Consider the following 15,065-nt stretch of genomic DNA (forward strand, 5'->3'; position numbering starts at 1 on the left):
AAAGGATGGTTCTTCTTTCTAGAAAGACATTTGGGATTTAAGCAAGGATACCAAAGCCAATCGCCTTTCAGATGCGTTTTTCAGAATAGGTAAGATTCTGGTAATTGTTGTCTTTGTATTGTATTGTTATCAGTTTAGATTGATAGTATGTATAACTCATCATTGATTCCCTGCTTCCTTGCATGATGTGTCATTGTGTTTGTATGGATGGCTAGAGATAAGGGTCTACCAGATGTCTTCTGAAGCCTTTTATGGTGACCACTGAAAGTATGACTGTAACCCCCTATTCTTGCCCACTGCACACAGCCTCATAAGAAGGTAAATGGCAGTGTTAGTTTCCTAAATCTAGTGTTGATATTGGAACTGTGGAATTACAGTTCTGTATATTTCTTTGTTTCTCCAGCATAGGACATACTCCCTGTAGAATGCTTGAGTTCATGTATAAAAGAATGGAAAGTGTGGTCTTTACAGTCCACATTCTAAAGTGATGGTAATTTTCTTTTGGTCTGCTCATATTGGGCAGCACGGTGGCTCAGTGGTTAGCCACCGTGCTAAATCCCACCAAGGACAACATCTGCAAGGAGTTTGTATGTTCTCCCCGTGTTTGCGTGGGTTTCCTCCGGGTACTCCGGTTTCCTCCCACATTCCAAAGACATACTGATAGGGAATTTAGATTGTGAGCCCCATCGGGGACAGTGATGATAATGTGTGCAAACTGTAAAGCGCTGCGGAATATGTTAGCGCTATATAAAAAATAATGATTATTATATTGGGTCATAACACAAAGCCAATATCAGTCACCTTATGATCATGGTAAAATAAAACACAACAAAAAGAATCCGAACATAAAAACTGACAAAAAAATAATAGTCCCTTTTTAAATGCGTATATTACGGGGCAAATGGTATTGTGTCTTGATGGATATAAGCAAAATGTACTTTAAAGGGGTTGTCCATTACTTTCATATTGATGGCCCATAGGTCCTCAATATCAAATTGGTAGGGGTCGGACACTTAGTTCTGCCAACGATAAGCTGTTACCAGGTCCTGCGCCTGCGAGAAGAACACAGTGTACCTTAAACCCATCTTCAAATTGACATTGACTACCTATCCTAATAATGGGCCATCAATATCAAAGTTCTGAAAACCCTTGTAACTAAAATGGTTGAGACATTTTTCTATAATCTTTTCCAAGGGAAATTTGAAGATGGAGTTGCAGAAGGACCTGTAGATCCTGGGCTAAATCCTATTTCAGCATTCCGACTTACAGTTTTACAGAATTCCGCTGTTTGGATCATCCTTAATGAGGTAAATACCAGCCCTAGATGTTATGGGATGAAACTCTTCATCCAATGAGATCTCCAGCTTAATTCTCTAATCTCTTCTTTGAATTTGAATTGTCCTCTTGTCAGCATCGTCCATACTTGTGTGACAGACATGCGTGTTTATGGAGCCAATGTCTGATATATTACATAGCAGACAAGGACAGTAACTATCTCAATGGGCTCAAAAGCAGATTGTAGCAGTGTAACCCATTTTACACTGCTGTCAATAGCTGCAACTAAGCTGTTTGACCATCTCCCAATCCTTCCGCCTAATGTGGGACATTGCAGCAAACATTGGTCTTACATGTAAGTGTATTATTTAATCTGTGCCCTTTCTCTACATACTGGGGAAAGTTTATCTATGAACACTTTCCTATATTAGTCCCTTAGCTTTCCATATACGTATAAATGTATGCTTTACCATTTGTTGTATATGCATGAGTCCCTGCATTGGTGCTTAGCAGACTCTGTATTTGTAATCACTATTTGTCAGTGATTTGAGACTGGGACAGAGGTTCAACTTCCAACAAGACAATGACCCAAAGCATACAGCTAAAGTAACACTCCAGTGGTTTAAGGGTAAACGTGTAAATGTTTTGGAATGGTCTAGTCAAAGCCATTGCAGCTGCAATCACTGCAAAACTAGGCTCTACAAAGTACTGACTTTAGGGGGATGAATTGTTATGCACACTGAAGTTTTCAGTTATTTTGTCCTATTTGTTGTTTGCTTCACAATTTAAAAACAAATCCCAAATGTTCACAGTTGTAGGCATGTTCTTTACGTGAACTGATGAAGATCCTAAAAAAATCAGTGACATTCCAGGTTGTGAGGTAGCAAAACAAAAAATGCCAAGGGGGTGAATACTTTTCCAAGCCACTGTATGTTTGTTGTGTTTAGGCACTTTGCAATCGCTCTGCAGTGAAATCAGAGCAGGCTGTCATTATGTCTCACACAGTAGTAACCTGGGCTCCTCCTGTGTGAGATATGACAGCCTAGTCTGATCGCACTGCAGAGCGATTACAATATGCCTGAACTCAACAAACGTAAGGGTGATACTGACATTTTCTGCTCTCAGCTCTGGGTAGTACAGCAGAGGTGTCCTTGCCTTCAGAGATTATTTGAAGTATTTGTAATGTGACACAGCTAAATTCTGCTGCATTGACCCTCCCCACTGACTTATGCAGGAGGTTAGACCAGGAAATCAGATTTGTAACATTACATCTTACACAATGAGAAATCTGCTACAATCTAAGGTGGGGTTGTCTTCTTTCCTTTGAGTGTCGCTGCCCGTTTATGACTAGGCAACGTCATACAGGGAGTAGTAGTACATCATTCCTCCCCGTCAAAACTATCTGATAACAGCAACTTGGACTTAACGATCATTAACTCATTAGAGGCCAAATACTCAAATTGCTAATATCTCTACATAGTGGTGAAATAAAACACAAACACATTTTATTCTGATCTGCAGTTCCTATTACATAGTGTGTCCATTGGTGAAAGATCTTCTTTAATTTGTTGGGTATTGTCTGTTCCACAAGCAGAAATTATTAAATATTTTGAAAATGGTTTATAAACGAACATAACATTTCTTGAACAAAATAAACTACCATGAAAAAAAAAACAAACAAAAGAACTTGGGTGAATACAAACATTCCAAAGTAATTTCCACATAACGTGACACATGTCAAATTTGAAAACTGTAGCTGCTTCCTTAAGGGGTAAAGTTCTGAGCAGAAATATTTGGACCGAATGTTTACTAATCGTACAAGAATTTTGATAATGAACAAAAAGATTTGCAGGACCCTGGTCCAGTGGCCAATGGACCAGAGCCCCGCAATCCTCCTTCCACTTGCCAGCATCTCGGACGTTTCTTATTAGTAGGCTCGGCACAACATCTTGCGTGTTTCATGTCGCAATAATTGCATTGCACCTGGCCTACGTCAACTCACTCTACTGAGCTCCATGTTTCTCCAGTTTTCTTACATTATCTTCACACTTTATTAATGTCTCTTCTGTTTTTACATTTAGATCCACATAAAAAAGGCACCGTCTGACTGATACGAATATTTTTTTCAACAAGAACCAATTCAAGAACTGCCATTTGTGAACAAACACCTGGCTATCATCACTGCCTGTTACATACATTTGCATGAACCTTAATTTCAATGTTTTGTTTTTTTCCAGTTCTACCTCTGTGTAACCTACTGTAGATAGAAGATTGTATGTATCCTTCTCATTGACAAATCCCAAACCATTACTTAGTATTTTCCAAAGGGGCCATAGATTCCATAAATATTCCATAAGAAAACTTTAGAAAATATCTCTAATTTATGTCTTCGGACTACAGCTTGTTCAGTGCAATATCAGGATGTTACGTGTACGTTCTCCTCGTACATTTTTTTTTTTTTTATATACAAAGACTGACAGAAGAACACCATTAAAGCATATTACAGACAATGCATTTTGTGGGAGGGATGTAAGTAAAATAAATCTATTTTGTTCTACTATTATGTGAATTTTGTAGATAATTGGGGACATAAATCTATAAAGAAAATATATATAAAATCTATTCGCACAACCAGCTAATATATTTGAGAACACGTGTGGTGCTGTACAGTGATTGATAGACTTCTTACTGTCACATCTGTCTGTATAAATGACATACATATGAATCGTACAGGGGAGAAACAAGCTGCTCTGAATGGTAGTAACCCCAGTTTGCATTCTGTTTGTTTTCTTAAGTATTTTAAATTCAGTCAACAAAATTGTCTTGTCATTCCATTTTATGGAGAAGAAACGTCTTTCTGCTGTCTCTTCTTGTAATATGCGATGCCAAGTATACATTGAAAGGGGTAGTATATAAAAGAATCAAAGGCCAGTCAGTATGAGAAGCATGGTTTACGCCAGCAAGATTATGTACAGGTTGCAGAGCCAAGAGCAAACAATCTGTCAGCAGGATTTAAGCCCCCCAAACTATTTGTGCATGTAGCTCTTTCAAGGACAAGTCTAGCAATACCTTTTATATTGCCAGTCCATTCCTCTGTAATTGAGAAATCAGTGTTTGAATTTGCAAATGAGGCTGTAGATCTGAAGCCTCTGTCACTCCAGCTCTATTCCCAACCCAGCAGGGAATAGAGCTGGAATGGCCGAGGCATCAGATCTTTACCCTCAGTTTTATATTCGTTCAATCACTGATTTCTCATAAACAAACAGACTGACCATGTAAAAGTATTGCTGCACTTGTCTTTGAGAGAGCTACATGCACATGTAAATAATTTAGGGGGTGAAATCCTGCTGACTGATTCCATTATAAAAACAGGTCAACTGTGTTCTATAGAAGTCCACCATTTTAAAGTTTTTTCTTTTTGCTATTTTTTTTTTCTCGGAAACCGCACCACCTTTGTTCTTAAGATGTGATTAAAATTGCAGCTTTGTTCACTTGCTGATAACTAAATTATAAGGGATTGTCCCACAAAGTACATTTTCATTAATAGATCTTAGTATAATGGCTCCATAATTGGATATGTTCAAAAATTGTTCCTGTGTCAAGATAATCTTATAATTGTGCCCCTGCTCAGCCGCCTCTTACTGTGTGGTAACACATTTCCCTGCCTGTTTCATCACAGGAGCGAGTGTTTCTGCCGAGTCCTCTGAGCTCACTATAAATCAAGTCAGTGACATAGAAGCTCAGCAGCACCCGCCAGAGCTCCTTCATCACTGACTTGATTTATGTTGAGCTCAGAGAGCTGGAGATGCTGCAGAAACACTCGCTCCTGTGACAAAACAGGCAGGCAAATGAGTTACCTGACAGAAAGCTGCATAAGTCACTGCTATGTCAGAGCCAGGAGCTGTGGTATGTGCCATCTGTGAACTGGAGCTGCACTGCATGAGCAAACACCGCAAATAAGACAGTACATAACAGGAGCACATTTATAAGTTCATTTTTGCACAGGAACATTTTTTTTCCTCTTCGCCACGACAGCACCCACTGAGAGAGGGGATCCGCCCCCGGAACAGGAAACCTACAGAGAGATAAATGGGGCGGTCCCCCTCGCTCACTCAGTTTGGTTTCCTGTTCCTGGGAAGGAACCCGCAGAAGAGAAAATGAGAGATGCCTGGTCTGGTAGCCGCCTGCGTGCAGAATATGAGCAGCAGGGGCCCCAGGACCGGAGGCAGCGTCGGGCGGAGAGGTATATTCCCCCCCCCCCCCCCCCAGAGCTGGTGTAATGCAGGTGAGGCTGGAGGCGAAAGTGGTGCCAAAGCTCACTGGGGGCATGGCTATACTCCCCCCCCCCCCCCCCCCCCGAGGGGGTAGACGCATTACAAACGCCATCGGGCGTACTGAGGCCGCGCGCCCCCCCCCCCAGAGTGGCAGAAGGGCTTGTGCGGTGTGTGCTGAGCGGCGCTGCTGGGAGTCATACCTGCGGCAGGAGAAGGCGTGGAGGGGGGGCGCAGACGCGCGGTGTCGCCGGCCGCATTTTCATTTGCGGTGACCCAGCGCTTCAGGAGAGGCAACCCGGAAGTGAAGGAGGACTTCCGGGATCAGGCCGAGGGCAGAGACCGCGGGACAACGCCCGCGCATGCGCAGTAGGAAAAAAAAAAAAAAAAAAATGGAGGACAAAAAAAAAAGAGAAAGAAGAGAAGGAGGAGCAGCTATAGCAAAGGCTTTAAAAGGAAGCCACAGACACAGCGCTAGTGCGCAGTCATGTCGTCCTTAGATGACCCAGCTTCGCTCCCATTAGGTCAGCTAGTGATATCCCCACTTGGCAGTAGACAGAGCAGTGCTACGAGGAGAACCAATAGCACCAGAAGAAGTGGCAGCTCTAGGAAGGAATCCAGTGGGCCTTCCAGGCAAGATAAGCCATTAGAGAAGAAACGTAAGGAAAAGAAGTCGTCCCATGCCTCGCCTCAGCCTGGGTCCCGGACACCGCAGCCGGTAGTTGCTGACGAAATTCACGGGTGAGTGTTTTTTGGTCAGGTTAGATAATTGATAGCCTTCTCTTTCTGGTCCATACCCCCTTTAGGCTAAAAGAACAGAGAAGGCGAAACATAGAGAGTGTGCCTTATGTTCGCAGCCCCTCCCGGATGGCCACCCAAAGAGATTATGCCAATCATGTGTTGAGGAGGCCTTGCAGGAGGAATCCTCACGAAAGAAGGAGGATATCCGGGCAATGATAAGAGAGGAACTACGGGCCTTAGGCGGTTCCAGTAGTCTAGGGGGTCACTCCTCCGTGAGAGAAATACGTTCATCTAAAGGAGGAGTCTCGCTGGCGTCAAGGTCGCCGTCAGATACCGGAGAACTAAATTCCGATAAGTCCCAGGAATACCTTTCCTCAGAGGACGAGGATCAGACGTGCTTCCCCACGGACAGTGTCAGTAATCTTGTGAAGTCTGTCCGAAATACCATGGGGTTGCCGGAGAGTAAGGACCCCAAGACCCCTCAGGACATAATGTTTGCGGGTATTTCCCGTAAAAAGGTCCGAGCATTCCCAGTGGTCCCAGCTGTAAAAGACCTAGTTAAGAGGGAATGGGAGAAACAAGGTCAGAGGACCTTCCTCCCCTTAACGTCAAAGCGTAAGTATCCCTTTGACGATGAGGAGTTAACGGCCTGGTCGAGAGCCCCCAAGGTGGATGCGGCAGTGGCCTCTACCTCCCGTAGATCCTCCTTGCCGGTGGAGGATTCGGGAACTTTGGCTGATTCTTCGGATCGTAAGACCGATACATTCCTCAAAAGATCTTGGGAAGCTTGTACGGCAGCCTTTAAGCCCGCAATAGCAGCCACGTGTACGGCAAGATCTATGTTGGTGTGGCTGAACGACTTGGAGGACAATATTAAGAATGGAGTAGCTAGGAGTAGGCTTCTTTCCTCTATGCCCCTCATTAAGGGAGCAGCGGCCTTCCTCTCCGACTCCTCCGCGGACTCTCTCCGGTTGTCGGCTAGAGCGGCAGGACTGACCAATGCAGGCAGGCGGGCCTTATGGTTGAAGGGGTGGAAAGGAGACACACAAACAAAAACTAGATTGTGTGCTATGCCCTGCCAGGGTAAGTACCTGTTTGGTACGGAACTGGATGAGATTTTGACAAAAGCGGGGGAGAGGAAGAAGGGGTTCCCTAACCCGTATGTTCCGTTCAACAGGAGGGCCTACAGGAAGCCGCCGTTCGGTAAAAAGAAAGACTTTAGACCCCAGGACCGCTGGGGAAATAAGGACCCCAAGCAAAGAGGCAACCTATTCGGGAAACGTCCCTTCAGAGGAGACAGATCCCGATAAAACCGTTACACCGGTAGGTGGCAGGCTATTAAGATTCAGCTGCCAATGGATGAAGGTGACATCAAACCCGTGGGCCCTAAGTATTGTATCATCAGGCCTAAAATTAGAATTTGTTCGGTATCCACCGAACTCCTTCTTATTGACTTCTATGAAGTCCCGATCACAGCAGGAAGCACTGGAGATGGAGATTGCGGTACTGCTAACTAAACAGGTCCTAGTGGAGGTCCCAGACGACTAAACAGGGATGGGCTTTTATTCTCCTCTATTCTTAGTCCCAAAACCAGATGGCTCTTACAGGACTATAATAAATTTAAAGAAACTTAATACCTTCCTAAGACTAAGGTCGTTTAAAATGGAGTCGATTAAGTCTGCAATAAAGCTTTTGTTTCCCAGGTGTTATATGGCGGTCTTGGACCTAAAGGACGCCTACTACCATCTCCCCATATATCGAGGACACCAGAGGTTCCTGCGGGTAGCAGTCTGGTTCAGAGGTCGGATTCAGCATTTCCAGTTTGCGGCAATGCCATTCGGGCTATCCATGGCTCCTCGGGTATTTACCAAATTAATGCTGGAAGTAATGTCGTATGTAAGGCTGAATGACACCCTAGTTGTCCCTTACTTAGACGACCTACTCATAGTGGGGAATTCTGTTTCACAGTGTGAAGCAAGAATAGCTAGGATTATCTCATCCCTACAAACACTGGGTTGGCTAATTAACTGGGAGAAGTCCAGACTAGAGCCAGTGACCTGTCAAAGGTTTTTGGGCCTGCAAGTAGACTCCGTAACTGAGGAGTGCTTTCTGCCAAACGCCAAAGTAATGGCCGTAATCGACAAAGCACAGAAGGCTACAGGAGGACCCGTAATATCATTGAGACAAGGCATGTCCTTGCTGGGGTCACTGATATCGTGCATTCCAGCAGTGCAATGGGCTCAGTTCCACTCTAGAGAACTACAGTGGGCTATTCTGCAGGAGATAGACTGCAGGGGCGGCTGGAAGGGAAGATGTCCCTATCACCCGAGGTGGTTGAATCCCTAAAATGGTGGTTAATTCCTTCCAATCTATCGAAGGGAGTACAGTGGTGGGTGACTCCCTCCAAGATACTCACCACGGATGCCAGCCCCTTAGGTTGGGGAGCCCACCTAGAGGAGCACATGGTACAAGGCTGGTGGCGTGAGAATGAAATAGAGGCCTCCTCTAATGTAAAGGAGCTAACAGCGATTTTTTACGCGATATCTCACTTCCTCCCGCAGTTAAGAGGCACCCACGTAAAGATCCAGACAGACAATACCACCGCAGTGGCCTATATAAACCGGCAAGGAGGCACGCGGTCAATGCCACTGATGTCTATCGCGGGAAAGATTCTGGAGATGGCCGAGGTCCATCTTCTCTCCTTGTCAGCGCTCCATATAAGAGGAGTGGACAACTCCCGAGCAGACTATCTCAGTCGCCAGGCCCTATACCAGGGAGAGTGGGTCCTCAGCAGAGACGTCTTCGAAATGATAGCGTCAGAATGGGGCAGACCGGAGATAGACCTATTCGCAACCAGAGCCAACAGGCGCGTAAAAAGGTTTGCTTCTCTCTACAGGTCGGACAACCCAGATATTCTAGATGCCCTCCAAGCACCCTGGGCATTCCAACTAGCCTATGCCTTTCCTCTGATGGTGCTACTACCAACAGTAGTCAGGAAAATAAGACAGGAGAGGGCGAGGGTCATCTTGATAGCCCCGTTTTGGCCAAAAAGACCGTGGTTTTCATGGCTGAGAGCCATGTCGGTAACCGACCCGTGGATCCTGCCGCTGCACCAGAATCTTCTCTCGCAGGGACCCTGCTACCATCCACAGGCCAAAGCCCTGCACCTAGCGGCCTGGAATTTGAAAGGGAGCTACTGAGGCAGAAGGGTTTCTCAAAGAACCTAATCAATACCCTGCTACAAAGCAGGAAGGAGTCCACGACAAAAATATATGCTAAGGTGTGGAGGAAGTTCCTGGCCTTTCACCCAACAAAACTAGCTGGTGAAGTACCCATTACGGCCATTCTAGAGTTTCTACAAAGAGGCCGAGAGCTTAGACTCTCAGTAAGCACTCTTAAGGTCCACGTGTCAGCCCTAGGAGCCCTGTTTAACTATAACGTGGCAGCAAATAGATGGGTGACTCGGTTTATCTCGGCCTGTCAACGAACAGAACCGGTGCATGTGCCTCGACTACCAGCGTGGAACCTTACTCTAGTTTTGGATGCCTTCACTCAGGCACCGTTTGAGCCCATAAGCTCAGCATCAGTAAAGTGCCTCTCATTGAAAACGGCTATGCTGGTGGCCTTAGTATCGGCCAGGAGAGTGAGTGATCTTCACGCTTTATCAGTAGACCCACCGTTCCTGTTAACAACACGAGACAGTCTGATTTTAAAGACGGACCCGTCCTACCTGCCCAAACGGGCAACTAAATTTCATAGATCTCAAGAGATATGCCTACCTTCATTCTATGAGAACCCGTCAACACAGGACGAGGAGAGATATCACACCTTAGATGTGAAGAGAGCCGTGCTAGCCTATATAGATAGGACCAGTCCCTGGAGGCAGAGTAGGTCTCTTTTTGTCTCCTTCCAGGGCAGCAGGAAGGGGTCTGCAGTTACATCAGGCACGATATCCAGATGGATTAGAGATGCGATCACAATGGCGTATCTGACAAAAGGAGAAGACCCTCCACTGGGGATTAAGGCGCACTCTACTAGAGCCATATCATCCTCCTGGGCCGAGAGGGCGAACATCCCAATTGAACAAATATGTAAGGCTGCAACCTGGTCTTCATCTACCTTTTATAGTCACTATAGACTAGATTTGTCCTCTACCGAGGATCTAGCTTTTGGTAGATCAGTCCTTAACACGGTGTGCCCGCCCAAGTGATTATCTCTGGAAATCTCTCAGTGGGTGCTGTCGTGGCGAAGAGGAAAAACCGGATTACTTACCGGTAATACTCTTTTGTAGAGTCCACGACAGCACCCGCTCACTTCCCTGCCGTAAGAATTTATTCACACATGGGTCTCCTTGGTGGTGGAGATTATGATTTAAGTTAGATATGTGATTAAACTTAGTAAGCTTAAAACTGCATAGGGGTAAGATAGATGAATCGCCCAAACAGTTTGACTAAAACATGTATGGCGGTTCCTCCGTTGTTCTCGGTAACACAAACTGAGGGAGCGAGGGGGACCGCCCCATTTATCTCTCTGTAGGTTTCCTGTTCCGGGGACGGATCCCCTCTCTCAGTGGGTGCTGTCGTGGACTCTACAAAAGAGTATTACCGGTAAGTAATCCGGTTTTCACAAATCCAATTGTGGATCAATATTATTCCAAGATCTATTAATTAATTAAAATGCAATTTGTTCTTGGGAAAACCCCTTTGAGGCTTCATGGGTCGGTCTGGTATTGCAGCCGAAAACGCATGGTGCTGTTTCTGGAGAAAAATTGATGATTTTATGCTATTTTGGGCAACCCCTTTAAATAAATAAAAATTTCATTAAAAATGTCATGTTACAGCACTGGTTATACTAGTGGTACAGGAAAAGATGCACAAAGTGTAACGGTCCTTTCAGGAGAACTTGCAGCAGAATGTCTGTGTTGGCCTCTAGCTCCTCCCCACTCCCCTCTCCATAGAATCCTATGAGCACCAGCTGCCATCTCCGATCACAGTAATAGCAATTATTTTATTCAGTGAACACAGATTTTACCCTTAAATTGAGAATGACAGATCACAGTCTAGGAGGAGAAAGGAATATATTATCAGAAAAATCTGCTTTTGAGTTTCTTCTTTTCAAGTCCACTATTGATTTATGGAGTCAAATAAAACAAAGGGTACTCTTTAATTCAAATCGAAACCCAACAAGACCTAAGTTGCTGCACAGTCTCTTTCTTCTCTTCACAAGTAAGCAAACACTTGTAAAGGTGGCTATGGGGTCGAAAATGAATTGGCCCATCAGATTGTTATTGTGCCAGTTTACTTCTTCATAGCACTTGTTTTAGACCAGTTGCAAAATATCCAATTTGTTAGAAACTTTATAAACATACTTAAAAAAGGTCAAGATTAAAATGGATTTGTTACCAGATTTCACTACAAACTGCTCACATGATTAAATGGGTTGTCCATGTTTGGTTCAAAACTCTGTGACTACAGGCTGCTGAGTCGTTACAGTGTGTGGTGCCGCGCCGCCATGATTCCCTGGTATTGACGATGCGGGCTGGAGGTCACGTGACCGCACGTATGTGATTTCCATACTTGCCATCTAGACGTATCTAGCTTCTATTAATTCACTCTCATGTAGAGAAGCCAAGTCCATCTAGTTGGCACGTGACCGCAAGTTTGGAAACTGCATACATGTGGTCGTGCGATCGCCTGTTCCCACTGAGAATACCAAGGAATCATTACCACGCATCACATGGAGGGAATGAAGACTTTTGTTTCAAGCTTGGATAAACCATTTAAGATGGCCAACTAGACCTGATGAGGCCGGTATACTAACTTTGAAAAGCCACATCAGACTGACTGAATAAATCTTTTAAATTTCTTCCTGCCACATATTTAAAAGGCTTGCTTTACCATCAGGGTTATACAGCCATTTTGACATGGATATTTAAAGGATGTCAGCCTCATCAGGTCAAAGTGATATATTTAATGTAATATACAGTGCCCCTTGCAAAAGTATTCGGCCCCCTGGAACTTTTCAACCTTTTCCCACATCATGCCTCAAACATAAAGATACCAAATGTAAATTTTTGGTGAAGAATCAACAACAAGTGGAACACAATTGTGAAGTTGAACGAAATTTATTATTTAAAATTTTTGTGGAAATGCAAAAACTGAAAAGTGGGGCGTGCAATATTATTCGGCCCCTTTAACTTAATACTTTGTTGCGCCACCTTTTGCTGCGCCACCTTTTGCTGCGATTACAGCTGCAAGTCGCTTGGGGGTATGTCTATCTGTTTTGTACATCGAGAGACTGAAATTCTTGCCCATTCTTCCTTGGCAAACCGCTCGAGCTCAGTGAGGTTTGATGGAGATCATTTGTGAACAGCAGTTTTCAGCTCTTTCCACAGATTCTCAAATGGATTCAGGTCTGGACTTTGACTTGGCCATTCTAACACCTGGATACGTTTATTTGTGAACCATTCCATTGTAGATTTTGCTTTATGTTTGGGATCATTGTCTTGTTGGAAGACAGATCTCCGTCACAGTCTCAGGTCTTTTGCAGACTCCGAACAGGTTTTCTTCAAGAATGGTCCAGTATTTGGCTCCATCCATCTCCCATCAATTTTAACCATCTTCCCTGTCCCCGCTGAAGAAAAGCAGGCCCAAACCATGATGCTGCCACCTCCATATTTGACAGTGGGGATGGTGTGTTCAGGGTGATGAGCTGTGTTGCCTTTACGCCAAACATATCGTTTGGCATTGTTGCCAAAAAGTTTGATTTTGGTTTCATCTGACCAGAGCACCTTCTTCCACATGTTTGGTGTGTCTCCCAGTTGGCTTGTTGCAAACTTTAAATGACACTTTTTATGGATATCTTTGAGAAATGGCTTTTTTCTTGCCACTCTTCCATAAAGGCCAGATTTGTGCAGTGTATGACTGATTGTTGTCCTATGGACAGACTGTCCCACCCCGGCTGTAGATCTCTGCAGTTCATCCAGAGTGATCATGGTCCTCTTGGCTGTATCTCTGATCAGTCTTCTCCTTGTTTGAGATGAAAGTTTCGAGGGCTGGCCGGGTCTTGGAAGATTTGCAGTGGTCTGATACTCCTTCCATTTCAATATGATCGCTTGCACAGTGCTCCTTGGGATGTGTAAAGTTTTGGAAATCATTTTGTATCCAAATCTGGCTTTAAACTTCTCCACAACAGTATCACAGACCTGCCTGTTGTGTTCCTTTGTCTTCATGATGCTCTCTGTGCATCAAACAGAACCCTGAGACTATCACAGAGCAGGTACATTTATACGGAGACTTGATTACACATAGGTGGATTATATTTATCATCATTAGTCATTTAGGACAACATTGGATCATTCAGAGATCCACAACGAACTTCTGGAGTGCGTTTGCTGCATTGAAAGTAAAGGGGCCGATTAATATTGCACGCCCCACTTTTCAGACTTTGCATTTCCACAAAAATTTAAAATAACCAATACATTTCGTTCAACTTCACAATTGTGTTCCACTTGTTGTTTCTTCACCAAAAATTTACATTTGGTATCTTTATGTTTGAAGCATGATATGTGGGAAAAGGTTGAAAAGTTCCAGGGGGCCGAATAATTTTGCAAGGCACTGTAATTTATTAATAAGTGTACTGTAAATCTGGTGACAGATCCACCTTAAAATGAAATATGTTGGATGACGCAAACATTCAACAAATATGTTTCTTTGCAGACATTCTGGCATTCAATGGGTATTAATTTAAAGGGAATGTTTGTGTTGTACTACTAAATAAATGTTTATGGGGTTAAAAGTCAGTTTATAGAGTTACATGGCACTATTTTCACTGTTACGAGGGAGACTTGGAGTCATGCACTAAGCCAATAGCAAAGCTTACATCATATGCAGTATGTTATTCAGCTCCTCCAACTGGTTTCTATTAGCAGCCGAAATTGTATTATTTAAAGGGCATCGCCAAAGTTTTCAGCCACCACTTATAGTGGGAGAGGGAGCTGGGAGAATGGGTGGTCTGATTGTTATAGTAACTGAAAGAAAAGGCATCTGACCACAGACACCAAGCCCCCTTTAGCATTTTCTCTGTATAATGCCTGTCCTGTCCAGGTGCTGCGAAAAGAACTGCTCTTTAGCTACTTACAATTTTACAGGGCAATGTGGCCCCATAATTTTAATTAATCGGAGGGATTTTAGTGTTCTGACTCCTTGCGAACAGCAAGTAACAGCATGTAGTCGCATAGCAATAGATTGGAAAATTCCTCTAAAAGGCTATACAAACCATTTAAATTTGGTGTCCTAAAAATGGAGACCTGTAAAAAAAAAATTCCTATTAACACACAGAATTTTGGGCCTATATAGATTAAAAGGAACAACTTCGACGAACATTCTCCTGTAGGCTATAATTGAAGAAAAAAAACCTGTATTTGCATGTGTACTGGAATATTGCCCTATGTTTAGCTGTTTGCAATGATTGGCACTGCCCATCACAAGTGCACTTGGTCATGCGGCCTGGCATGGACAGCTACTGTACATTCTATAAAGTTGATGCATCTGCAATGATTGCTTTCATACATTTTCTGGTACATTCTATAAAGTTGATGCATCTGCAATGATTACTTTCATACATTTTCTATGCATCCTAAATGTTAAAATGAAGTGTTACATAATAGAAGACTGAACCAATAAAGTGTTTTGTATGATTTGCAATATTGCTCTGTTGTAAAGTTATTGAACTCAAAAAGTGTGATAAACGCGCCTTCAAATGAGAGATTCAACTCAC

General features: G+C 43.8%; 1 protein-coding gene across 4 annotated transcripts in view; it reads left to right on the plus strand.

Annotated features, from left to right (window-relative positions):
* MGAT4A (alpha-1,3-mannosyl-glycoprotein 4-beta-N-acetylglucosaminyltransferase A) overlaps positions 1-3,948 on the plus strand; it is a 115,204-nt gene extending 111,256 nt beyond the window's left edge. For all 4 annotated transcript variants that reach the window (XM_073590552.1, XM_073590554.1, XM_073590551.1 and 1 more), the window contains exons 14-16: positions 23-89; positions 1,195-1,307; positions 3,357-3,948. In XM_073590552.1, coding sequence (XP_073446653.1) covers positions 23-89; positions 1,195-1,307; positions 3,357-3,386 — 210 coding nt within the window. In that variant the 3' untranslated portion in view covers positions 3,387-3,948. The remainder of the gene's footprint in view (positions 1-22; positions 90-1,194; positions 1,308-3,356) is intronic.
* Positions 3,949-15,065: the final 11,117 nt, after the last annotated feature.

The sequence above is a fragment of the Dendrobates tinctorius genome, unplaced genomic scaffold, assembly GCF_039654945.1.
Source record: "Dendrobates tinctorius isolate UK_male_01 unplaced genomic scaffold, ASM3965494v1 ptg000117l, whole genome shotgun sequence".
NCBI lineage: Eukaryota > Metazoa > Chordata > Amphibia > Anura > Dendrobatidae > Dendrobates > Dendrobates tinctorius.